This window comes from Siphateles boraxobius, unplaced genomic scaffold, assembly GCF_051911475.1.
Source record: "Siphateles boraxobius isolate OS27281-9 unplaced genomic scaffold, OSU_SipBor_1 2, whole genome shotgun sequence".
Taxonomy (NCBI): Eukaryota; Metazoa; Chordata; class Actinopteri; order Cypriniformes; family Leuciscidae; genus Siphateles; species Siphateles boraxobius.
This window is the reverse complement of record NW_027508810.1, coordinates 3,187,451-3,214,710: the sequence shown is the minus strand read 5'-3', so window position 1 is coordinate 3,214,710 and position 27,260 is coordinate 3,187,451. Positions and strand designations below refer to the sequence as shown.

The 27,260-nt window shown below is 39.3% G+C and overlaps 1 protein-coding gene across 4 annotated transcripts in view; it reads left to right on the top strand.

Moving 5' to 3' along the window:
• Positions 1-326: 326 nt before the first annotated feature.
• Positions 327-27,260, top strand: part of LOC143744272 (SLAIN motif-containing protein-like) — a 34,045-nt gene continuing 7,111 nt past the window's right edge. For 2 of the 4 annotated variants that reach the window (XM_077235666.1, XM_077235665.1), the window contains exons 1-6: positions 353-511; positions 2,191-2,745; positions 16,783-16,922; positions 18,516-18,638; positions 19,924-20,064; positions 21,638-21,928. In XM_077235666.1, the coding sequence (XP_077091781.1) occupies positions 2,192-2,745; positions 16,783-16,922; positions 18,516-18,638; positions 19,924-20,064; positions 21,638-21,928 (1,249 nt within the window). In that variant the 5' untranslated portion in view covers positions 353-511; position 2,191. Of the gene's footprint in view, positions 512-2,190; positions 2,746-16,782; positions 16,923-18,515; positions 18,639-19,923; positions 20,065-21,637; positions 21,929-26,061; positions 26,203-27,260 lie in introns of all 4 variants that reach the window. The other 2 variants (XM_077235663.1, XM_077235664.1) reach the window with 2 other exon arrangements.

The following is a 27,260-nucleotide window of genomic DNA, read 5'->3' as shown; positions in this document are numbered from 1 at the left end:
CATTTATTTCGGTCTACTACGGCCCAACCAACAAAAGTTTTTATATTATTTTATTTTTTTAGTTTATTTATTGCATTTTATAACAAAACAATTTACATACAGGAGTACAAATAACCATACATGCCAGGGGTAAACAAAACGGAAAAAAACGAAGAAACCCGATTAACAAAGCTGCAGGGTAGGCTACATTAGCATCGTGCCTCCATCTGCCGGACAGACCCTGTTACTGCAGTCACTGATCAAATACCACAAGCCTCCAGTAGGCGGAGCTACACTTCCATATATGGTCAGTCTCCTACTGCAGTGGGCGGGACCTTTCATTCGATTGGTTCAACGGTTGTCGATCACCTCTGGTAGATAGCAAACGAGCTAACTAGCTCCACACAGGCAAAATACTGTCTGAAACATAACAGCGAAAAATCGGCGGGTTACTTATTTAAATGTATTTATCTATTTTTTATATATCGAAACATTAGATCGGAAAATTGCAGAAACTGGGGCGAAAGGAGAGGTATGTTGATTATTGTGTCAGTAATAAGTTAATTGGAAACAGTAGCTCAGCTTACACGCTAACGTTACTAGACAGTAGACACCAACATATTATCTTTACGCTGATGCAAATGATTACTTACATCAATATTTCGGTGTTATTAAACACATACTCGATAAAGATATAATCATTGTTTAATCTTTACAGGATGATTCACGTTCTTTAAGTTCTTCCATTAAGTATATCCTTGTTAGTATAAATAAACCCCATCTGTTTGCTGGTTTGTTTATTTGTTTTGCTAACTTATGTGCCGTTGTTGTTGTTGTGAACATTTAATGAACATTACGTGTATATAGTAAACATAGCTGTCGCTCTATATGGCTGTATTAACCTTCTTGTTTAACAAGCTCGCAAGTCTAACAGATCTAGATGTAGCCTAACCTTTCATTTCTTGAACATCTCTACATAACATCTATAAACATAATATTTGCTATGTTTACTATTAAATAATCATATTTCATTTCATTTATAATGATAGTAATAATGGTAAAAAAAAAACCCAGTATTTAAAGGGATAGTTCACCCAAAAATGAACATTCTGTCATCATTTACTCGCCTTCAAGTTGTTTCAAACATGTTTGAGTTTCTTTCTTCTGCTGAACACAAAAGAAGATATTTTGAAGAGTATGACAAACCAAACAGTTGATGGAGAAGATATTTTGAAAATATCTTCTTTTGTGTTCAGCAAAAGAAATAAATTTGTACAGGTTTGTAAAAACTTGTAAAAAAATCGTAATTTTTCGGTGAATATCCCTTTAAGTGAGCACAGTCTAACAAGTGTGTGTAAAATACATTCAGGTGTAAGTTTGTTAGACACACGAGAAGGTAAAGCTCCTGTTAGCTGTTGCTGAAGTGTTGTTTTTGGCTGTGATCAAACTGCAAACATAGAAACCTCTGCATATTAGTATCGGATAATAAAACAAAATGATATTAAATAATTAGTATTTTGTTTGAATTCTATATAATAAGTTGCAGTGGATTTTTGAATTCTTTATTAACTTCCTCATATTTCTATTAAAAACTACCCATAAAGCACCTCAAAACAGTTTACAAACTGCCTAATAAATGTATTAGTGTACATAAATCAATTAAACGGTTGTAAAGAAATGAAGAAAATCCCTATTTAAGAAGCTTTGTGAAAAGCAGTTTGATTAATTTTGTTGGTTTTCTGTAATACAGTAGTCAACATTGAAGTGGATCAAAACCTTTCATCAAAGTTATACATGAATTTTGCACAACACCCGTTCTTATCTTAGGACAACTTTGATGAACTTTTTTTGATCGACTTTAAATGTTGCTGAAGGACCGCCAACACTGCACGTTTTCTTTGTCTCCCTAAACAAACACACCTGATTCAACTCATCAGCTCATAATCACATGTGATATAAACGTGCAGTGTTGGTGGTCCTTCAGGATAGGTTTGGGAAACACTGGTCTACTGTATATTTGATAATTTATCTTGGTTTGTTTCGCTCTGTAGGAGAATGGTCGTCCCTGTTAATAATAAATGTATTTGTTTACGTAAATAAATGAGGAAAATCCCTATTAAAGAAGCATTTGTGAAATGAAATTTGATGAATTTTCTTTTTTTTCTGTAATATGTTTGATCATTTCTCTTGGTTTATTTGGCTCTGTATTAGAATGGTCGTCCCTGATGGTGGAAGTGTCATTCAGCCAGCCGATAATGGTGACGCCGACGGGACGATGTCCAGTTCTGAGCCCGGGTTCGGGCCGACCCTGACCACAGCGGAGCTCGAGGAGGTGCGGAAGCTTCAGGAACTGGTGCGACGCCTGGAGGTCCAGAATCAAGCCCTGCGCAACAGGGGCAGCAAACTAACTAACAGCAACCTCACCACAGGGACTAACATTAACACCCTGGACGAGGTCATGGACACGTCCCCCAGAGCAGAGGATGCTGGGAGCTCGCTGTCTCCTCCAGCGGGCAGCAGTAGCAGTGAGGACATGTCTCCGCTGCCTGACGCCTGCAGGCCTGAGGATGAGGACGGGTTCTTGAGCTCACCGTGTGCTTCCGGCTCCAAACACACACTGGCACGCTTTAGCACGGGTCTGTGTCCAGAGGTCTGCGGTTCAGAGGCGCTGGGAGCGGGTCACGCGGGAATGGACCAGTCCGCCCTGGACGAGGTGGATGTACTTGACTTGGAGACGTGTGCTCAGGCCGACGATGAAGACAGCTGGTGGGTTGATTGATCTTTCGGTAACACTTTATTTAACTGTTTCCTCCTCGTTACACATTATAGTAATGACTATAAATTATGCATAATTACATGCATCCACTAACCCTAAACCAAACCCTATCCCTTATAGCAGGGGTGGCCAGTCCTGTTCTAGGAGATCTACCTACAGACAAAGTTCAGTTCCAACCCTGATCCAACACAAATATCAAGTGCGCATGGAGATCTTAAAGGGATAGTTCACCCAAAAATAAAAATTAGCCCATGATTTACTCACCCTCAAGTCATCCTAGGTGTATATGACAGACGACCTTGACGGCCTTTCAGACGAATACAATCTGAGTTATATTAATAAAAATGTCCTGGCTCTTCCAGGCTTTATAATGGCTGTTTCTGTTTTGAAGTCCATAAAAGTGCATCTATCCATCACAAAAGATCTCCACACGGCTCCGGGGGGGGGTTCATAAAGGCCTTCTGAAGCAATACGATGAGTTTGTGGTGCAGTGGATAAGACACATGTCTTTGGTGTGAGAGACCCGGGTTCGAATCCACTGTGAGACACCATTGTATCCCTGAGCAAGACACTTAACCCCTAGTTGCTCCAGAGGCGTGCGACCTCTGACATATATAGCAATTGTAAGTCGCTTTGGATAAAAGCGTCAGCTAAATGAATAAATGTAAATGTAAACAATAACTAGCTTCCGGCCAAACTAACATACGGATTCCACTTAAGTCTAAAGTGCAACTTATGTGAGATAATGTGACGAACTGCTGTTATTTACGCTACGCCATGACGCAGTTCGCTACTTCTAGTGTCACAAGTTGGTGTCCTTTGGTGTACGCCCGGCATAAGTTGCGCTTTAGGCGTAAGTAGACTGTGTTTGGCCGGAAGCTAGAATTTTACTTTGTAACGTGTTAAACATGAATATTTTTCTTACACAAACTCATCGCTTCGCTTCAGGAGAACTTTATTAACCCCTGGAGCCGTGTGGAGATCTTTTATGATGGACAGGTTCACTTTGATGGACTTCAAAACAGAAACAGCCATTCACTGCCATTATAAACCTTGGAAGAGTAACTCCGATTGTATTCTTCTGAAAGAAGAATGTCATATAGGCTACACCTAGGATGCTTCAGGGTGAGTAAATCATGGGTAAATCAAATTTTAATTTTTGGGTGAACTATCCCTGTAATTACCAGATTCAGTTGTCTGATAAGGGTTGGGCTGAACTTTGCAGGAAGGTAGATCTCCAGAAACAGGTGTAAGTAAATGTTGGGGATTAATGTTACGCATTACTTAAATGTATAATTACACAAAGACACCTTAAAATAAAGTGTAATCTTTTTTTATTATTATTATTATGTCATGTAGCACTGAATATTTTCTACACTTTTTCTTTGGAAAATGCAGGAGTGTCATGCAAAACTCGTCTCCACGATGCTAGGGTTGCTGGGTTATCGTATGCTATGTTAGTAAGGTATTGCTAAGTGGCTCCTTACTGGATCAATTTAAAAGAGCCCTCCTTTAATGTAAACCCAAAAATCATGAACTCTCACCCTTAAACCCATAAGACTTTGGTTCATCTTCAGAACACAAATTAAGATATTTTTATTAGCTGTGTTTCCATCCAATGTGTTCAAGAGAACAAAATCGTAATTTAATCCTCTATCATAAATGACTTGCGACCTCGAGTGCCCAGACAAAACACAAACTCATTTGGGCCTCGATTAAATTCAAGTACTTAATAAAAAAAAATAAAAAAATGCCGGATCTCCAGAAGTGGCGCATATAAAGTCTGATCCGCTTTGTGTTTCATAGTGAACTGTTGCGCTGTTATCATTTACATGCGTCTCAGCAGCTCGGCTAACAAACTCCCATGCCATTTCACCAGATTTCTTACGTAAATCATTTATAAACCTACGCCAACACAGGAGAATACATCAATATGTTTCTAAATATGCAAACTGTTGTTCATTGCGACTTCACAATTAAAGTTTAAACCTTCGTTGTAGTATTTCTGTTGTAAAGAAGAGGCCAAAGATTAAAGGTGCTGTATGTAAGCAAGACAGTGCAGTCCAAATGCAATCCCGCCCCCTCCTTTTTGAGTTGTCAAAAAGTACCGACTTCGGTACCAAGTCGGTACTGAAATTTAAAAAATGTGACGCTTTGAAGTTTGAGAGCTGTTGAGCGGAATAGTAAACACCTCTGATTGGCCATTTTGTTCACCCGCTCATCGGATTTGTCTGTGATTGGCTACAATGATCAGCGCTTCAAACACATGTTGTAAATTTACATTAATGGCGCTCCTCATCGAGCGCTTACACAGATACAGACGGGAGCGTTTGAAAGTCCGCTGATAGATGCCTGCTTGTGCTTTAAACGCTGCCGCTATCGTTTTTTTAAACGCTTTCAAACACTTTCGTGCGTTGATCATTGTAGCCAGTCGGTACTTTTTTGACAAGGGCATCACACTTTAGAATAAGGGTCCTACACTGATCTGATCCTACACTGGTCTCACTGTTCGATTACGATTATCATGTCATCGATTCAGTTCAATTCGATATCGCGGTGCTCTGCATCTGCAATTTAAATGTTTACTCCAAAAGTGATGTGTGCGCGCGTGTGTTCGCCTGTTCGGGAAGTCGCACTGACAGAAACAATGACATTCCAGTTTAAGTTTCAAGGGAGTAAAGCCTGTTTATGCCATTTAGTAAATGAAATTGTCTCAAATCAATTTTGTTTTAAAGAAATGTTCATTTAAAAGCAGCGCTCATTCATCAGTGTATAATGTTACCATAGAGATGCGCGCATCAACCGTCGCTGGGCCCGCTGTTGAAGGTAACGATCATCCATTTATAATCACACGTAACAACACAGAATAATTGTAATTTGACCATCAGGTTCGGATACTTAAATCAGCTCTATGTGTGCGTGACATGAGCGCGCACAGCGCGTGTCTTCTCCAGGTCGTGCTTACCAGGTTGTTCATTAGAGCCGAAATGTGCCCAGAATAAACTTAGGCTTTTAAAGTATTTGGAGCATTTTTAATTACTTGCCCTCGCGTCTCGCCTCCTCTGCCATTGTATGCTACCGCGACAAATGACGTCAGAAAAGCGTAGGTATAACCGGTTATGGTCTATTACTGAACCGATACCGAATCGTCCCTGTCTGCAGCGCGATGCATCGTAGAAACGATTAATTTCGACACCCCTACTTTAGAACAAACCTCATTGGTTCTCATGCAATACTTTGAGTTTCTGTGTTCATCATATGTGATCTGTTTTATATGTGCATAAAAGCCTAAATTAAATGTGTTCATCATATAAAGCGATCAGATCTCCTCACAAAACTTGGATTAAACTTAAATGTATTTCAATACAAATATCATGATTTGTGTTTTGAAGATGAACCAAAGTCTTATGAGCTTGGAATGACATGAGTAAATGTAATTTATTGTGAGATCTTGTGACTACTGTCATTCTGAATGTAACAGTGATGCATCGGTGAATGAGGCCGGGATTTGAGAGAGGCTGAGAGAGTGGGATCTTCCTGTGTAAACATGGGACGTCCAGTGGCATCTCTAGAATCACAGTGGAAGCCTGGCCTTGCCATGTTAGTGCTGGGGTCAGAAGTTGTTCTTCTGTGGTTGAGCTGTTTTAAATCCACTTTGGATATTAGGGAAGGTCAGGCTGAAAGGTGCAGTGCCTATGTGAAGTTTTGTTTAGCCCAATGAATAAATTTTACTCTTGATTGGCAAAGTTTGTTTTTTAGATGCTGCAAGGATTACTGCAAGAGGTGGTTTTCCATTAGGGTTGGGCGATATGGACAAATTTTTTTTGTTTGGTCTGAATGGCAATGTATAATAATAGCCTATATATCTTGGCATCTTCTACTTTTTTCTATTTGGATAAAAATAGTCCAAAAAAATCTAATTATTTACAAAAAATATTTCATATAATTAAACTGCCCAATGTTTTCCTACAAACAGTGCTCATGCTGAAGGCTATGAAATATAGTGAATGTAACCATGTAGGCTATGATATACATTGTGCAAAAAAAGAAAAGAAAAAAGGTTCTAATCATGTTGTAACCACAATCTTAGTCAGAATTATTGTGCTCTGTCTGTTTGGTGCACATTACGCTTGTTTACTGAAGTCTAGTTTATCAGAGACTCGCTTGCTTAAGACTCGTCCACTCCTGACAGATGGAAAAGATGGAAATATTTGCAAGTCTTTCGAACATTTACAGATGGAGAATATACCTGTGAAATGTAAGTTATGCACTGAGAAAAACATGACATCTCTAACGCATTAAACAGTAGTAGTCAGAGCTTCTGACGGGGGACGCCCTTAGTATAACGCATGACTCCCACAAATCGGATTACGCACATTCCCCACAGCAACTCACTGCTTGTCCTCCGCTATTTTTCAGATGCGCTCGTAGTATCAAACTACGGCATATCTATATAAACTGAATTGCCTCATCCTATATTGTTTATAAAAATATATTAAGATATAGCGTACAAACTCGATATACTGCCCAGCCCTATTTTGGATTCAAATATGCGGGAAATGTTTCTGAAAAAAACGTTTTTTAAGATTTCCACTCTGGAGGGTGGTTTCACTTTTTTGCGTTTTTAAGCCCCAAAAACGCTGTCGCCGTGTAAACAAAAGGCACATCAGATAAAATATTTTTACGTTTTCACCCGCCAGTGTTCTCGTGTAAACAGGGCCTAAAATGACTACTAGTGAAGCCAAAGTGTGATCTTGGGATACCAAGACGGGCATTCTGACACAGTTTTGTGTAAATTTGTCCTCTTAAATACAAGAAGACATGAAAGAGAATTCAATTTAGTATTCGCATGAGGCTTTCTGAGCGCTCGCTTCTGATATGTGTGCACAGAAAACCAAACTGAGTTCTCTTTCGCATCATCTTGCGCTTGACTGTTTAAACTGGCAAGGCGTCAGAACACGAGCAAATGATAAACGTTTGTGACCAAAAATTGTATCTATTTCAGAATATCTTTTGCGCTGAAAGGTGCACCTGCATCTCATGTTAAGCATTGAATGAATAACAGGCTTATTGTTGAAAAGTAAATAGAGGGTGACATCTAGTGGAAAAGACTAATAAAACGATTCACGTTGATCAGATATTAGGTTCAGTGTTTGTGGAAAAAATATCTAGAGCTGCCCCCGACTATTTTCCTAGCCGACTAGTAGACGTTAATTTATGCCATTAGTTTACTAGTCACAAATTTATGTATTCATTTAATTATTTAAATTAGAAAATAGTTTGAGTTTCAGGTCTAAGAAAGAATATTACATGTAACGTTGTTCTACATTACAGAGAAATACTAAACCATAATAAAAGCCTTTAAAATATGAATTAAGCACTCAAACGACCGGATGAAGCTTATCACAGCGACACTGGCAAAGGTAATGATTATGAATGTGTTGGGGACAGTAGAAGGACTAACATTTGAATCATTTATTGATAAACTAGTGTTTTCTGGATCATTTCAGCTGCAAAGATGCAGTTGACGACACTGACTCATCTCCAGTATAGTGGATTCATCATCTCCACAGTATAGTGGATTCATCTCTCATCATCTCCAGTATAGTGGATTCATCTCTCATCATCTCCAGTATAGTGGATTCATCTCTCATCATCTCCAGTATAGTGGATTCATCATCTCCACAGTATAGTGGATTCATCTCTCATCATCTCCACAGTATAGTGGATTCATCTCTCATCATCTCCACAGTATAGTGGATTCATCTCTCATCATCTCCACAGTATAGTGGATTCATCTCTCATCATTTCCACAGTATAGTGGATTCATCTCTCATCATCTCCACAGTATAGTGGATTCATCTCTCATCATCTCCACAGTATAGTGGATTCATCTCTCATCATCTCCACAGTATAGTGGATTCATCTCTCATCATTTCCACAGTATAGTGGATTCATCTCTCATCATCTCCACAGTATAGTTGATTCATCTCTCATCATCTCCACAGTATACTGGATTCATCTCTCATCATCTCCACAGTATAGTGGATTCATCTCTCATCATCTCCACAGTATAGTGGATTCATCTCTCATCATCTCCACAGTATAGTGGATTCATCTCTCATCATCTCCAGTATACTGGATTCATCTCTCATCATCTCCACAGTATACTGGATTCGTCTCTCATCATCTCCAGTATACTGGATTCATCTCTCATCATCTCCAGTATACTGGATTCGTCTCTCATCATCTGCACAGTATAGTGGATTCATCTCTCATCATCTCCACAGTATAGTGGATTCATCTCTCATCATCTCCAGTATACTGGATTCGTCTCTCATCATCTGCACAGTATAGTGGATTCATCTCTCATCATCTCCAGTATAGTGGATTCATCTCTCATCATCTCCAGTATAGTGGATTCATCTCTCATCATCTCCAGTATAGTGGATTCGTCTCTCATCATCTCCAGTATAGTGGATTCATCTCTCATCATCTCCAGTATAGTGGATTCATCTCTGATCATCTCCAGTATAGTGGATTCGTCTCTCATCATCTCCAGTATAGTGGATTCCTCTCTCATCATCTCCAGTATAGTGGATTCATCTCTCATCATCTCCACAGTATAGTGGATTCATCTCTCATCATCTCCACAGTATAGTGGATTCATCTCTCATCATCTCCACAGTATAGTGGATTCATCTCTCATCATCTCCAGTATAGTGGATTCATCTCTCATCATCTCCAGTATACTGGATTCATCTCTCATCATCTCCAGTATAGTGGATTCATCTCTCATCATCTCCAGTATAGTGGATTCATCTCTCATCATCTCCAGTATAGTGGATTCATCTCTCATCATCTCCAGTATAGTGGATTCATCTCTCATCATCTCCAGTATAGTGGATTCATCTCTCATCATCTCCAGTATAGTGGATTCATCTCTCATCATCTCCACAGTATAGTGGATTCATCTCTCATCATCTCCAGTATAGTGGATTCATCTCTCATCATCTCCAGTATAGTGGATTCATCTCTCATCATCTCCACAGTATACTGGATTCATCTCTCATCATCTCCACAGTATAGTGGATTCATCTCTCATCATCTCCACAGTATAGTGGATTCATCTCTCATCATCTCCACAGTATACTGGATTCATCTCTCATCATCTCCACAGTAAAGTGGATTCATCTCTCATCATCTCCAGTATAGTGGATTCATCTCTCATCATCTTCATCATCTCCACAGTATAGTGGATTCATCTCTCATCATCTCCACAGTATAGTGGATTCATCTCTCATCATCTCCACAGTATAGTGGATTCATCTCTCATCATCTCCACAGTATAGTGGATTCATCTCTCATCATCTCCAGTATAGTGGATTCATCTCTCATCATCTCCACAGTATAGTGGATTCATCTCTCATCATCTCCAGTATACTGGATTCATCTCTCATCATCTCCACAGTATAGTGGATTCATCTCTCATCATCTCCAGTATAGTGGATTCATCTCTCATCATCTCCACAGTATAGTGGATTCATCTCTCATCATCTCCACAGTATAGTGGATTCATCTCTCATCATCTCCAGTATAGTGGATTCATCTCTCATCATCTCCACAGTATAGTGGATTCATCTCTCATCATCTCCAGTATAGTGGATTCATCTCTCATCATCTCCAGTATAGTGGATTCATCTCTCATCATCTCCACAGTATACTGGATTCATCTCTCATCATCTCCACAGTATAGTGGATTCATCTCTCATCATCTCCACAGTATAGTGGATTCATCTCTCATCATCTCCACAGTATACTGGATTCATCTCTCATCATCTCCACAGTAAAGTGGATTCATCTCTCATCATCTCCAGTATAGTGGATTCATCTCTCATCATCTTCATCATCTCCACAGTATAGTGGATTCATCTCTCATCATCTCCACAGTATAGTGGATTCATCTCTCATCATCTCCACAGTATAGTGGATTCATCTCTCATCATCTCCACAGTATACTGGATTCATCTCTCATCATCTCCACAGTATAGTGGATTCATCTCTCATCATCTCCACAGTATAGTGGATTCATCTCTCATCATCTCCACAGTATAGTGGATTCATCTCTCATCATCTCCACAGTATAGTGGATTCATCTCTCATCATCTCCAGTATAGTGGATTCATCTCTCATCATCTCCACAGTATAGTGGATTCATCTCTCATCATCTCCAGTATACTGGATTCATCTCTCATCATCTCCACAGTATAGTGGATTCATCTCTCATCATCTCCAGTATAGTGGATTCATCTCTCATCATCTCCACAGTATAGTGGATTCATCTCTCATCATCTCCACAGTATAGTGGATTCATCTCTCATCATCTCCAGTATAGTGGATTCATCTCTCATCATCTCCAGTATAGTGGATTCATCTCTCATCATCTCCAGTATAGTGGATTCATCTCTCATCATCTCCACAGTATAGTGGATTCATCTCTCATCATCTCCAGTATAGTGAATTCATCTCTCATCATCTCCACAGTATAGTGGATTCATCTCTCATCATCTCCACAGTATAGTGGATTCATCTCTCATCATCTCCAGTATAGTGGATTCATCTCTCATCATCTCCAGTATAGTGGATTCATCTCTCATCATCTCCAGTATACTGGATTCATCTCTCATCATCTCCACAGTATAGTGGATTCATCTCTCATCATCGCCACAGTATAGTGGATTCATCTCTCATCATCTCCAGTATAGTGGATTCATCTCTCATCATCTCCACAGTATAGTGGATTCATTTCTCATCATCTCCACAGTATAATGGATTCATCTCTCATCATCTCCAGTATAGTGGATTCATCTCTCATCATCTCCACAGTATAATGGATTCATCTCTCATCATCTCCAGTATAGTGGATTCATCTCTCATCATCTCCACAGTATAGTGGATTCATCTCTCATCATCTCCAGTATAGTGGATTCATCTCTCATCATCTCCACAGTATAGTGGATTCATCTCTCATCATCTCCACAGTATAGTGGATTCATCTCTCATCATCTCCACAGTATAGTGGATTCACCTCTCATCATCTCCACAGTATAGTGGATTCATCTCCACAGTATAGTGGATTCATCTCTCATCATCTCCACAGTATAGTGGATTCATCTCTCATCATCTCCACAGTATAGTGGATTCATCTCTCATCATCTCCACAGTATAGTGGATTCATCTCTCATCATCTCCACAGTATAGTGGATTCATCTCTGATCATCTCCACAGTATAGTGGATTCATCTCTGATCATCTCCACAGTATAGTGGATTCATCTCTCATCATCTCCACAGTATAGTAGATTCATCTCTCATCATCTCCCCAGTATAGTGGATTCATCTCTGATCATCTCCACAGTATAGTGGATTCATCTCTCATCATCTCCACAGTATAGTGGATTCATCTCTCATCATCTCCACAGTATAGTGGATTCATCTCTCATCTCCACAGTAGAGGATGACACGGGAGTGGATTTTCACTCCTGTCCCGTCCCACTCCCATAGAAAGAAATCTTGTCCCGTCCCACTCCCAGACCAAAGTTTAAAAAATAATCCCATCCCATCCCGCTCCTGGTAAATTGACTCCCACTCCCATCCCGCTCCTGTTTAAACTGACTCCCGCTCCTGTACCGCTCCCATATACGGCAATTTTCGCTTGATGAACGAAGCGATGCTTGGCTGATTTTTTCTCGAATTTGCCTTGCAAGTGTGCCTCTTCAGACCGCTCGTCCCTGAATCACTTGCGTACTTGACTAAGCATGTCTTACAAGCAGCGTACATTGTGCTATCACCGTCACATTCTACTCTCATAAACTTAATTAATATTTCAGACTTTCCGACCAGTTCTGTGAACTTAATAGACATGTCATTACTTCTGACTTTGCGCTGTAAATCATTTTTTGCCACATCGACTTCTCCGCGGCTGTTAGCTCCCTCCATCACTGCTCTTTGAAATCCGGCGGTAGGCCGTGACAAAAAGCACTGATGGCTTCTGGGACGGCTGGGTCGTGTAGGTATTTTTTAATTGCGTTACATTGTAGGCGTATTAAAAGGAAACTACAAAATGGTGCATTTTACTTTTTTCTTTTTTTGTCGTCTTTGCTATTGGTTGATTCCCGCTCCCGTCTGCTCCCGTTAACCATTTATCCTGTACCGTCCAAATCCCGTGATTAATAGCAAAGATGACTCCCATCCTGCAGGAATCCCACAGGAATCCTGTGACCCGTGGGATTCCCGAAAAAATGTCAGCCTCTACTCCACAGTATAGTGGATTCATCTCTCATCATCTCCACAGTATAGTGGATTCATCTCTCATCATCTCCACAGTATAGTGGATTCATCTCTCATCATCTCCACAGTATAGTGGATTCGTCCATGGAGAAAAAAAATCGTGATGCTGTAAAGCGCGGTACTAATATAGCTTCCACACTCCGCATGAACCCTTGGCTATGCGGCTAAAAATAGTACACATTTATCTAGGTCAATGTTGGTGTGAGGTGTTTGGCGGCTGCTAGCGTTTTTATAATATGCTTGAGATCAATAAATTATAGGCAAATGCTTGGATTTCTGGCCCAAAATAATTACCACATGGTCTAGCCGTTTTAACAATCTGTCACAGACTGCCTGACTGTGCCAATTTCTTTTTTCCGCGACTAACCGTCTAATTAATATTTGATCGACAAAGCCTCTTTTCGTCGACGAACATTTAGTCGACTATTAGGGGGCAGCCCTAAAAAGATCGATTTTTATAAATGTATTTATTAGGCTAAGGCTGTTTTTTAGTCCATCCTTTGTATTTTATTCGCCATTGATTGGTTTAATTAATAGAGAACTCCAAAAACAAAACAATAATAAGGCGCTAATCCCTCTAATGCAGCTTTAATTTTAAGCAGAATAATCCAGCCACTAATCCTCCGGTGGATTGGCATTGGCCAGCAATTATCCTCTCTGTTGTTCATATCTGCTGCTTGAGGTTAATAGAGCCCTGTTTGTTTCAGCATTGGGTCGTATCTTTGGCGCGTGGTAAGCAGCTTTTGGTGGATTTATGCTTCATGTGATACTGCTATTCTAGACGGTGAAAAGAGGATTGTTTTGACCTGGATGTGGACTGACTTGAAAAGTTTTTCATCGGATCCATTATATAAAGCTGCAGTAATTTTGTATGCCATGTTGTTAACATTGTCTCTTATTTATCAGTTTAATGTGAAGTAAGTCATCTAAATATGCACCAGTAAAAGATTCATAGGTAGTTGTTGTACTGTGTCTTTCAAAATGCCTTCTAATGTTCATTAATGGTTATTTCCTGCTGTGACTAGTCGTAAAGAGGACAAGATGATTGGGGAACTTGTGTGACCGTTGTATACCACAATAAAGAGCATCAAATCTACATCTATTATTAGAATTTAATTATGAATTTAAAATCTCAGACTTTTTCTTCTTTGGAGTAACAGGACAAAGCTTATTGTTATTACTGGATGGTATGTGCGCTACAAATAGCCTAATATTTTCTAAAGTTTTGTTCACGCATTAACTGAAAACAGCACAGACTTAAAAGATCTTGTTCATCAAAATGAAGATTGATTAAAAGTGAGAAATCAATATTGTCAACCCAGCCCTAGCTTCCACACAACTGACATTTAGTGGTTAACCAATGGATCACCAAGGCAGATATTTAGCATTTTTTTATAGAAAATTGTCATCGGCCGATAAGTTTTTCTTTTTGGCCAATGTGTCGGAAGCAGGACATTTATTTTAAACGTGCTGAGAACGCCGTCGTCAGTGTTGGGTTTCCCATTATTCAGTAGTTTACTGTCTCGGTTTAACTGTTCTATCTAATCAATTATTGGACACAGCTGTTAAACAAAAAGTAAACTCTATATGAATTTTTTTTTATAGCATTTGCTTTTCTATTATTAGTTATAGAAAGGCAAACACACTATAATACTTTTTCATCCACCGTCAGCATTCAGCAGATGCACATTTATATCACTTAAACAAGTGAATGTCAAAAAAAATAAAATAAATTTCACTAAACTTTCAACTCCGGTTGTAAGATCTTATGAAGTGTGCATTTGTAAACTGCATAACAACATGTGCATCATAGGGATGCACCAATGTAAACATTTTGGCTGATACCGATAATTCTTTTAAATTAGAAAGCGATAAACTATATATTGGTCAATAAATCTATATCCAAGTTTTTCTATAACTTTTGAGAGCCTGATTACAAAAACAAAAGTCTCCCCATTAAAATCCATGTCCCAAGGACACAATTCTAATATTCTCATTATAATTTTATATAGCCTATATGAAAATTTTTCTTATTGGGCCGATAACATTAAAGACATATATTGTGCGATACCGATATGGTGGCCGATATATCGTGCATCCGTAGTGTTACGGTTGGTTCATGCGAATCAAATGCAGTTCAGCTGTCACTGGACATGCTTGAGCGACAAACTTTAAACCCTTGATTTCAAACTCAAGGATGCTCATAATTAACTGTTTAACCGACAGTAAGAATTCTGACTGATTAATACTATCATTCTTTAGACATATTGGCCCTTATTGATAGGATAGCATCTTGCAGTTGATGGAGATTTGTGGGATGCACATCCAGGGCACGAAGCTCCCGTTCCACCACATCCCAAACATGCTCTATTGGGTTGAGATCTGGTGACTGTGGGGGCCATTTTAGTACAGTGAACTCATTGTCATGTTCAAGAAACCAATTTGAAATGATTTGAGCTTTGTGACATGGTGCATTATCCTGGTGGAAGTAGCCATCAGAGGATGGGTACATAGTGGCCATAAAGGGATGGACATGGTCAGAAACAATGCTCAGGTAGGCCGTGGCATTTAAACGATGCCCAATTGGCACTAAGGAGCCTAAAGTGTGCCAAGAAAACATCCCCCACACCATTACACCACCACCACCAGCCTGCACAGTGGTAACAAGGCATGATGGATCCATGTTCTCATTCTGTTTACGCCAAATTCTGACTCTACCATCTGAATGTCTCAACAGAAATCGAGACTCATCAGACCAGGCAACATTTTTCCAGTCTTCAACTGTCCAATTTTGGTGAGCTCTTGCAAATTGTAGCATCTTTTTCCTATTTGTAGTGGAGACTCAGACCGGCCCGTCTGGCACCAACAACCATGCCACGCTCAAAATTGCTTAAATCACCTTTCTTTCCCATTCTGACATTCAGTTTGGAGTTCAGGAGATTGTCTTGACCAGGACCACACCCCTAAATGCATTGAAGCAACTGCCATGTGATTGGTTGATTAGATAATTGCATGAATGAGAAATTTAACAGGTGTTCCTAATAATCCTTTAGGTGAGTGTATGTCAAAAGTTAATGCAAAAGTTTGTCATGGCCCCATTAATTCAAATGTCTACAGTTTTTTTTTTTTTTTTTTTTTTTTTTACTTTTGACAATCCTTACAAATGAGTCAGCATTCCAGACTCTGCTTTCAAATAGGATCAGGACTCTTATTGCCATTGTTAAATTCTTCCTCTAAAAAGGAAATGGATGTTTGTGTCTGTCTAGAGCTTAGAATGAGCTCATTCAGAGCAGTATTTATCGGCATGTGCAGCATTTCGATGAGGTGCTCATAATAGATGGACTCTTCACAAATGAACGACAAGCATCTGTTCTATTAATCGCTGTCTGTCCCACAAACGACTGTTTGATTTCCCATATATTTACATTTGAGCAACAATCATAACAGGAAGCTCTGGTGTGCTGTCTTTATGGGATAGTAAGTTGAGTCAGTGTAAGACTTGGTGATGATTGTAAACAGTCTGAGGGGTAAAGACACCCCAGAGCTCTCCAGAAGTGCTTTTTTCAGGTGCTGTGACTAATTTCTAAGTTCTCCCCCAAAACTAATTTTACCGGTTTAATTTCATGGTTGATGTTTATAATTACTGTTCTGTAAATGCGTCCTGTTTTTCTCTCTTCAGGTTGTACGTTTCCCCAAAGAAGCAGGTTGTGGCAGAACAGGGGCCTGAGTCACCACTGAAATGGTGTAGAAAAGTTCTCGATCACCCCAGTCCAGAGACTGAAGTCGCCTGTCGGACACTCATCAACCGACTAGACCAAAGTATGGGAACTTTACAAGATAATAGAAACAATATTTTACGGTCATTTAACTGATGTTAACAAAACAAAGGGGTTGTTGTATACAGATGAATGTACAATGATCCAAATGACTCAGGAACTGATCACAAGTGGACGATGATGAAATGCAGGTGTAAAACGCTTTGAGCTTGTCCACTTTTGACCACTTCCAGGTATTGCTTTCATAGTGTAGACACTCATGTGGACGAATGTGTTCAAACAGCCACAAAAGACCGCCTACTGAGTCCGACCTAACATGTAAACATTATGGCAAGTGGGCTAGCCAGACGGGATTTAAACTTTGTCGACCCAAATTTGGTTTGAAGATGAAAAACATACCAAGCTCAATGTTTTCTCACTGTTCCTGATTTCTAACACACACTCACATAAGAGACCGATTAAAACACCAGGTGTAAATGGGAATGTGTCTCCCTCGTCTACCTGTGATCCGATGCATTTTAAAACCAGATGTAAACGGGGCCACAGAGAGATACAGTTATGACATTTTGATTAAACATTACGCAACATTTTTATAAAACATGAAAATTTTGCATGGTTGAATTGTTCACAATAAGATCTATAACATGCACAGGGCTCAACACTAAGGATTTTTTCTAGTGGCCCCGCCCCAAAAATAGTTACTGTTTTCAATGTTTTTGACTCCTGTAAACTTGTATTATGATAAATAAGCTTATTACACTATTTTAAATACTAGTGAAATTTAACAATTCTTGTTTCCAATTTTGAAACCACAGCAAAAACTACTTGGCAAACTAATTTAAGTTCAAATTCAAGTTCAAATCACGATGGACAAAAATCCAGAACTGCCTTATTTATTTTTTTAAATGTCAAAATAGGGGAGAAAAGACTATCGCAACTTCCATTTCATGCTGACTTTAATGTCACCATGTTAAATTTAATGAAGACCATTAAAATACACTACACTGTGTACCAAAAAAGTTATAGAATATAATTGTTACAATATAAATTGCATATAAGTATGTATGTTTTTTACACACCTGTCCGCAGTTTGAAAGCAGCAAGACAGTCTCTGAATTGTAAGTAATAGATTTATGAAAACGCAATCTAAATGTTAACAGGTAAAAATGTCAAATGTTCTACTTGATAAAACAACTAATAACTAGTTAATGTATTTTTTTCCCTGAAATGTAAGGGTCTCTTTTTATATAATTCCATTAGTCACATTTTCTTATACGAATATCTTCTTGATGAAAGTGCAAATGTATTAACGTTATTGAGCTTCTTTCTTTGTTGTCAGTTGCTCTGTCAAGTCTTTGATGTTTAATGCTCACTGTTAACTGTTTTGTGAAATGGAAAATGTTTTGTGAATCCTAACATGTGATATGACAAATGTAGAATTTAAAGGGATTGGCCTAGTTCACACAACAATGACAATTCTGTCATTCTGAGTGAATTTTGAAAAGTCAGTGTGGTCCAAAACAACACTGCACCCCTCTGACATTCATTTTATGGACATGTGGGTGAATAAATTATGATTTTTTGTATCTGGCTGTTAGACATGGTCGTTAAATGATTTGATTTTTGTGTTTTGCAGCATCTAGATGGAAGAACGTGTACAGTAGCCCATCTCAGACAGCCGAGGCTGACGTCTCAGCATCCTCTTCTGCTGGGTACCTCAAATCAACTAACAAAACACTACTAACCTCTGGCAGCTCAGGTATGGCATTAACCCACGCCTTACAGCCTCTCACCACACACACACACACACACACACACACACACACACACACACACACACACACACACACACACACACACACACCCATGCAAGCGCTCAGTGGTGTGGGCAGAGCTGCTTCGACTTTGTTTGTGTTCGATACACATAAAGCATATGACAAGATCAGATATCTTCTGGCAAACATTCCTCTTAACTTAGTCTTCGGCTATGTGTGTTTTAAAACCTGTTTGTTCTGCAGTGTGTGCTAAAGACATGAGTAACTGCCTCTGCATGAGTTTCTGCTGTTTAATGAGCCACATTGGTAGCCGGAAATGATTTTAGTTGCTTTGCTGCAGGCATGCGACTCACTTGCAGTACTAGGGCTGGGCGATATAGACCAAAAATCATGTTTCAGGCTGATTTATCATATTTCATATTTGTCATATTTATCATATTTCAGCCATAGTTTTTAGGCTGAATGGTGATGAATAATATCTCTATATTTTCTATGAAGTGGCTAAATATTTTGTTTTTATGAGGCCCACCTTTGGTAAATTAAGCTTGCAAAGCACTTTGTTTTCCGGTTGTGATGTTTCACAGCCTGTTTATGACATTCTATACAAATTAAATGGTTTTAATGCTAAGGATTTTTTGTACTGGCACAGTCGGGCCAGTGGTTAAAATTTTTACTTGCCCGAGTAAAATTTCCCCTGGTCCCACCACAAAAAAAAGGAATAAATAAATGAAAACAATAACTAGGCCTATTTTATTTTATGCCGGTTTCATGAAAATGAACAGCCAAAATACAATTTTTTGTTTTTAGTTGAAAATCGTGTCTTGTTAAACGGCCTCAGAGACTCGCTCACTGTCAGGATGAAAATTTATGCAAAATAGAAAATTCTTACGCGTGTTTCTAACATTACAGATAAGAGTATAACAGTCAAATGCAAGTTATGGCCTGGGGAAAACGCATCTCAAATGTGTTAAACGACACACTCATCTGACAGCACAAGCTGTGGTAAATGCTCATGAGTGTGAAGCTTAATATAAAGCTTTCTCATGTTTGGGGCACTACTTGGTTCCTGCACTTTTCCCACAGCTGGTCAGTCTGTGCCTGCCCGGTTTCCCACAAATGTGTGTCGTGACTCGCAAATATTCTGTCCACAGCACGCAGATGTGATTTAATCGATTATCAAATTCGCAGACGATTCTTTCTATATATTATTACCAGTTTTATCGAGTAGTTGTTGCAGCCCTAATATTGAGTGTTTTCTGTTGTTTACAGGTCACATGGGCGTCCACTCTGCCCTCAGCTCTCAGTCCTCTATCGACAGTGAGTTAAGCACCTCAGATGACTCCATCTCCATGGGCTATAAGCTTCAGGATCTGACGGATGTTCAGATAATGGCTCGTCTGCAGGAGGAGAGTAAGTATGCTCCACCAGACACACATCCAGACGCTAAGGGCACAATGCACCACTCACTCATGCACAGTGCTAATAAATGGAGGATATGAAAATGCTTTCTATTCTTGAAAATTGTTTTGAAACTCGTTGCTTCAACAGAATGATCTGATTATGGTTCAGGCAAATTGCAGGCGCTGTTATTTGTGTATCGAGAACACTTTTAGAGATTAACTTGAGTCTCTTGTGTAACCATTACACAGTAGTTGAAGATGAAAGCACACATGTATTATTATTTGACAAACCACATGGGTGTGTAGTCTGCAGATAATTTGACAAAATATTGGTAAATTTGAAAAGGAAATAAAAACTGACCCGGTTTACTTACTACTTATTAACTAAGTCTCAGTTACTGGTTTTATTTTAATTCCCGTTAACTTCCACAATCCCTTGCGATCTCAAATTCAAACTTTGTTCAGTCTGGTATGGAATGGCCACTTTTCACCATCAGCAGTTTACTACGGACAAAATAAAACCCTACATTATATTGAATATGCATTTTCTGTCAGAAATGTCATTTCAAAAAGGCAGTTTCATGTTGAAATGTACACGGTAGAGCTCGGTCTCAAAGAGTCTTTCATTATAAACAGTGAGTGTACTGAAGCCAACATACTGCTATTAAATACTGCAACTTCTACGGCTCGCAAGCTACATTCACCAAACTCCGCATAGCACACTGTCAGAACGCACTGATAGTCTATGGCTGAATCTGAAATCGCCCCTGTACTCTCAAATAGGGCGTTTGAGGGAACAGCCATTTGTAGTGGTGTCCGAAACCATAGCGGACGTTATTGAGTGCACTCATTCAATCCCACAATGCACTGCAATAAGGAGTGTACAACTGATGTATGCTTAACGGCCGTTTTCGTTCACTCCTTCAAGTGAACTGTATTAGTGGACTAACGTAGGAAATAGTGAATGAGGGTTTAGGAGGCGATTTCGGATTCAGCCTTTGTCTTTTTTAACTGATTACGCTTAAAATCTCATAGACTTCCATAGAAATATCCTTTTTTCCGTAATACATTTCCGAGTGTTTAGCCTGTGTCGATCAAACTTGGCACTAGGGATATCAGTACTACAATCAAAAAGATCAATAGCAGTGTTGCGACAGTATCAGTTACATGGTGTACAGACACACAGACGGCTGCTTTCTATGTGTGTGTGTGTGTGTGTGTGTCCTGTGAAGAGCACTTGTGCCAAATAGTCAAATACACTTCAAAATCGTTACTATACCAACTTCAAAGTGTTCATTTTTGACTTTCAAGTTTTTGTTGTAATGGTAAATGGTAAATGGACTGCATTTATATAGCGCTTTCACAGACCCAATGGCCACCAAAGCGCTTTACATATATGCCTCTCATTCACCCATTCACTCACTCGTTCATACACCGACGGCGGTGTCAGCCATGCAAGGCGCCACTCAGCTCGTCGGGAGCAGCTGTAATAATACTACTACTAATGTCATTCCATCAGCAGTTTCAAATTATGTTTTTATTCTTCACTATTACAGCCAGTGGCTTGTGTTTGTGTGTTTCAGGTCTCCGGCAGGACTACGCCTCCACCTCGGCCTCGCGCCGCAGCTCATCTGCGTCCCTGCAGTCTCTGCGTCGAGGCACGTACAGCGATCAGGAGTTTGACTCGTACAGTCTTGAGGATGAGGAGGATGAGTGCTGCTCTCTGCCTCAGCGTCTCCAGCGCTACTCTCCCTCGCCACACAGCTCTCCTCGCTGCCTTTCTCCCAACACACTGGCGGAGTACAGCCGGCTCGCCGCCCCGCGCCCGCGTATGTCCCGCCGCTCCCTGCAGGGCCCCGGGTCCAAGAGCGAGGGTAGGACCGTTAGTGTACAGCAGATTTCAAAATAGCATTATTGGTATACACTACCAGTCACAAGTTCTGGATGGGTAAGATTTGTAATATTTTTAAAAGAAGTCTCTTCTGCTCACCAAGGCTGCATTTATTTGATAAAAAAAAATTGACAATTTAAAATAACTGTTTTCTATTTTAATATATTTTAACATATAATTTATGACTGTGATCAAAGCTGAATTTTCAGTATCATTACTCCAGTCTTCAGTGTCACATGATCCTTCAGAAATCATTCTAATATGACGATTTGATGCTCAACACACATTCATTATTATTATCTATCTTGAAAACGGTTGTGTAATTTTTTTCTTCAGGATTCTTTGATGAACAAAGTTCAAAACAGCATTTATTTGAAATTGAATCTTTTGTAACATTACAAATGTATTTTTTTTTTTTTTACTTTTGATCAATTGAATTCATCCTTGATGAATAAAAGTATTGATTTCTTTTATTTCTTTCCCCAGAAAAAATTAATTAAATCATTCTTACTGACCCCAAAGTTTTGAACAGTAGTGTCTCAGGTAAATGCTGTTCTTTTGAACTTTCTATTCATCAAGGAATCCTGAAATAAAATTGTAAATAACTGTTTTCAACATTGATAATAATGAAAAATGTTACTTGAGCATCAAATCATCATATTAGAATGATTTCTGAAGGATCATGTGACACTGAAGACTGGAGTAATGATACTTAAAATTCAGCTTTGATCACAGGAATAAATTACATTTTACTATATATTCACAAAGAAAACAGCTGTTTTAAATGTTAATATTATTCTACAATATTACTGTTTTTTGTTTTTGTTTTTTATCAAATAAATGCAGCCTTGGTGAGCAGAAGAGACTTCTTTTAAAAACATTAAAAAGCTTACCAATCCAGAACTTTTAACTGGAAGTGTATATACATACATGATTAACTACATTACGGATGCACTGGCCCTTTGATATTAAGGATCATTGATGCTGTTGTTTAAGGATAAATTGTCATGAAAGGTGTCATGAGGAATTTTCAGATCTTTGTTTCTGGGTCTTAGCTTATGAAGTTAGCAATGTTTTTGCACCAAAAAGTTCAAATATTTGCAAAAATTATAATTTTCTGAATGTTATATTGTGTCAAGGGTTTACAATAGCCAAGTCAAGTAAACTTTTATTTATATATCACTTTAATAACGATCAATGATGCAAACTTCATCAAACATGAGACAAAATCTAATTCTGCAGTAAAGCAGCTCTAAATAAGACATTATTCAGATCAATTCGGTTCAAGTTTGTTCTCATCCGATAGTGTAAGTGCAGTCAAGTCAATATAAACACCAACTTAGCAAGCCGAAGGCAACTGTAAGATAAACAGTAACAGTAAGATAAACTACACTAGCACATATTTAACTTGAATACACTTATGTATCTATTTACTGATTTGATTAGCAGAACTCTAACAATTATACTCTTGGTCTCTTAATAGCGTTAAAATCTGGCATAACGCTAATTACAGACACACTTAAAGATTATAAATAAATGCACTGCCGTTGCCTCTGAGGACCAAATACTTGGCACTGCTGTAGCTTTCAGTTCAAGATATTTAGGAAAACCCGGCTGCATGATAGATTGACACGAGTAGTTAAGAGCACCTCCGTGACCTCGGGTCATAGGACAACTATGACTTTTTTAGATGTTGGTATTAGAAGTAAATTGAAGATTGGGAGGCCATGTACATGACACTGTTTTGAACTAAAAACTGAAAACTTTGTATGTGTTTGGCCATCCATTTACACGACAACGGCATTTTGGGGCCTGAAAATGCAAACTTTTGAAAACTGGTTTCAAATCGCATGTTTTTAACAGCAATACAGTTATCATCTCCGTGTACACAAGACCACAAATTTGTGAAAACATGCGTATTACTGAATAGTACCGCATTTTTGTTTTTGTGGATTCATGTAAACGGGGATCGTGACAACGTTGTCATCTGTTCACGATAAACGCGAAGGAAAAACTTTTCAGTTTTTAAGTACATCGTTGTCATGTAAATGTACCCTTAAAAATTTTATTGAATGTCCGCTGAAAAAACAACTAATTCGGAGTCTGTGAAATTCTATCATCAGGAACCTGAAACTTTGTATGACCACCTATTTACACAGCGATCTTGCCCATTTGGTAACCGGTAACTGCGATGAGCTGGCAAAGTGAGAACTGAATAGATACTGTTATTCCTAAATACTAGAAGAACTAATTAAGAAAGTAAAATGCACAGCTGAAAGTCCCTGATCATTTCAGACTGATCTTGACACCTTGAGCGGCACATTTCAGTGCAAATTGTTCACGAGTCTGTAACTCTGTTATGTCTAACTTTGCAAAGAGATTGTTATTGAAGGATGGGGAATATAAGCATTATTGGATCTGTCAGCTAAGCCGAAGCTCAAAACAAATCACTGTTACTAATTTCAATAGGGGCTTTTGCACCGGAGGAACCTCTTCATAGTTCTAGAACTTTTGTCTGAAGTACCCGGGTGTTGGCGCGTTCCCACCACAGGAAGTAGTAATGATTTGAGTTCTAGGAACTATTTGGAAGGAACTAAATTATCTCCTACCTTAGAGTCGGTCTAAACCAGCACTATAGGGACTCTCCGTGACGTTACTGTTCGCTGAACGCACGTGAAACACTCGCCATTTTTAAAAAAGCTGTGTAAACACACAGATTATAGCCTATATATTTACTCCACAAACTAACTCTACGAACATGGAAAACAGTGATCGATGAGACTCTTAACCTTTAAGCTGAGGAGAAAATCCAACGTGACTTTGAGGAGACCAAGAGAAACATGATTATGTATTTCTGCTCAGCAATACTGGATATCCACCACACGGCATACGCTAATACCTTTTCATATAGCCTACTGTCTACTTTCTATGTATAACACTTCTATCTAATAACGTATTAGACAGCACTGTTAAACAGATAAACTAGTGAACTAGCTCTGGCGTTCTCTGCGCCGTCAAAATAAAAGTCACAACAACAAGCGTGTCTAACATCACTTCAGAGATCCTACTGGCGGTGCGAATGCAACCAGGAAAACGTTCCTAGGGGAACATCAGTTCTCGGGGAACCACCCTGGTGGCTTGTTCCTGTAACTACTAAAACTACCTGGTGCGAAAGCCCCTAAAGTGATAAAGAGGTGTTCTGAGGTCTTAAAGACTCTGATCCTTAGGATCAAAAGTTTTTATCCAGAGAGTTTATCATGAAAGTGGTCATGATAAACTATATTAAGCCTGGTTCACACGGGACGATTTTAAAATTGTCTGCCGATTTTCCTAACCTGAGAGATCCCACACACGGCGATAAAAAATCACGGGTCTAACAGTTTTGGTCGTACAGTGTGTGATGCGCAGCCACACGGCAAAATCAACACATCAATTTGACTCCCGAGCATTCCCAGGTCAGACGGAAAATCTCGCAAAATCCCTCGAGATCAAACGTGACTTCAGAATAAACAATCTTGGCGGACGAGGAGGATGCAGTGGCGATAGTTTGTAGTTTGTTTTTAACCGAAAAAAAAGTTATCAAAAGAAAAGGCGATGGTCAAAGAAGTGGAGACAACGCGAGCATGGACGGCTGTTTTGATTTTGTTTCCCGGTGCTTCCTCTGCGCCTCGCATTCTGATTGGCTACAGTCCACAGGCTGTGTACTCGTTTGTCCCCGGGGGACACCACACACGAGGAGAAATCAGGCCAAAAAAATCCAACATGTTGGATATCCCCGATTTGAGATCGGAGCGGTCCCGGTGTCCTTCCGAGCAGACAAGAGCACTCTTAATACACCACACACGGCAGGAATATCTGATCAGATTATTTTACGATAATCGGAGCGTCCTTAAGATTGTCGAAAGGGGTAAATCGGGGCTAAAATCGGCCTAATTATCCTGCCGTGTGAACCAGGCTTAAGTGGACATCAGGGAAAACACAGCATGGTTCAACCCCTTTAATATTATTGACTGGCTGATCAGCATTGCACCTGCATGTATTCCTTCTGCATCTCAAACAGCAAGATGTTCTGAATGGGCGGGTAGTGTGTTAAGCAGGCTGTGTGTGTGGTTTCAGAGGAGCTCAGGCACAGCATGCCTAACCTGACCCCGCGCACCAGCCTGCACTCTCTGGAGGCAGTCAGAAACAGCCGCAGCATGGAGGCTAACTTACAGAGTTCAGGCAACCGCACGTCCCGTCTGCCCCACTCCCCGACAGGTTGGTACCCCGCTCCTCTGCTTCTCCTTCACCCTGATCCCTGTTCCTCAGGTACAGCTGTGTAATGATGATGTGCCTCTAATCCCCATCACAGTGGGGGATGGATGTTGAGTTGTACAGGTGTGTGTCTGGTTTCTGTATGACCACTCCTTGAATATGAACCATTGTTGAACTAACAATACACTATTGGTCCAGTTTCTCCTCCCCTCACCCATCATCCATTATTTCTGCTCTTAAAACCTGTTGCACCTGTAATGGCAGTTTGAGCCACTATAGCACATCCTTTGATATCCAGGGATGATGTATTTTATAGTTGACCCACCTGGAAGTTAGTATCAGCCTTGATCCTTTGACAAAAAACAATTTGTCATGAAAAAGCCCCGTGACCAACAAAGGTTTATGATTCTTATGTTTTGTCAATATGATTATCTTCACAACTGAACACCACTTTTATGAATCTTGAAGCTTAAATTCAATCGGCAGAAGTCAAAAGCTAAACATGGGCTATAGATTACCTACAACACCATCACTTGTCAAGTCAAGTCACCTTCATTTATATATAGCGCTTTTAACAATATGGACTGTTTCAAACCAGCTTTACAGTGATAATAGGAAATTAAAGTTACAGAGATTGTTTGGGCTTTACAGCAGCTCTAGAATGAAGTTATAGTCCAGCTAAAGTTAGTTTTGATTGAAACTTAAACATCTCCTTTACTAAGCTTCCAACAATGCTTTAAGTCTTTATGTAAAAAACAAAACAAACATTTTCCCTAAAAGTTAGTAAGAATAGTTTGCTAGAGCGTGATTATAGCGAACTAGCGAGTAGATGAGTTTAGCTGTTAGGCTGATGACGTTTAATGTCCCCGACAAGCTCTGTAGTCCCATTTAGCCACTTGTTAGCAACTGCATTTTCAAGACGGGTAAAAGGTTTAATAAAATCACAAGGGGGTTTTACTGGTGTATTTTATACTTTAGAATAAAACGTGAAAATGTATTGAGCGTGTGTTTGCCACAGACCTTATTTCAGGCATTTAACCAAAAACTCATTGACTTCAGGA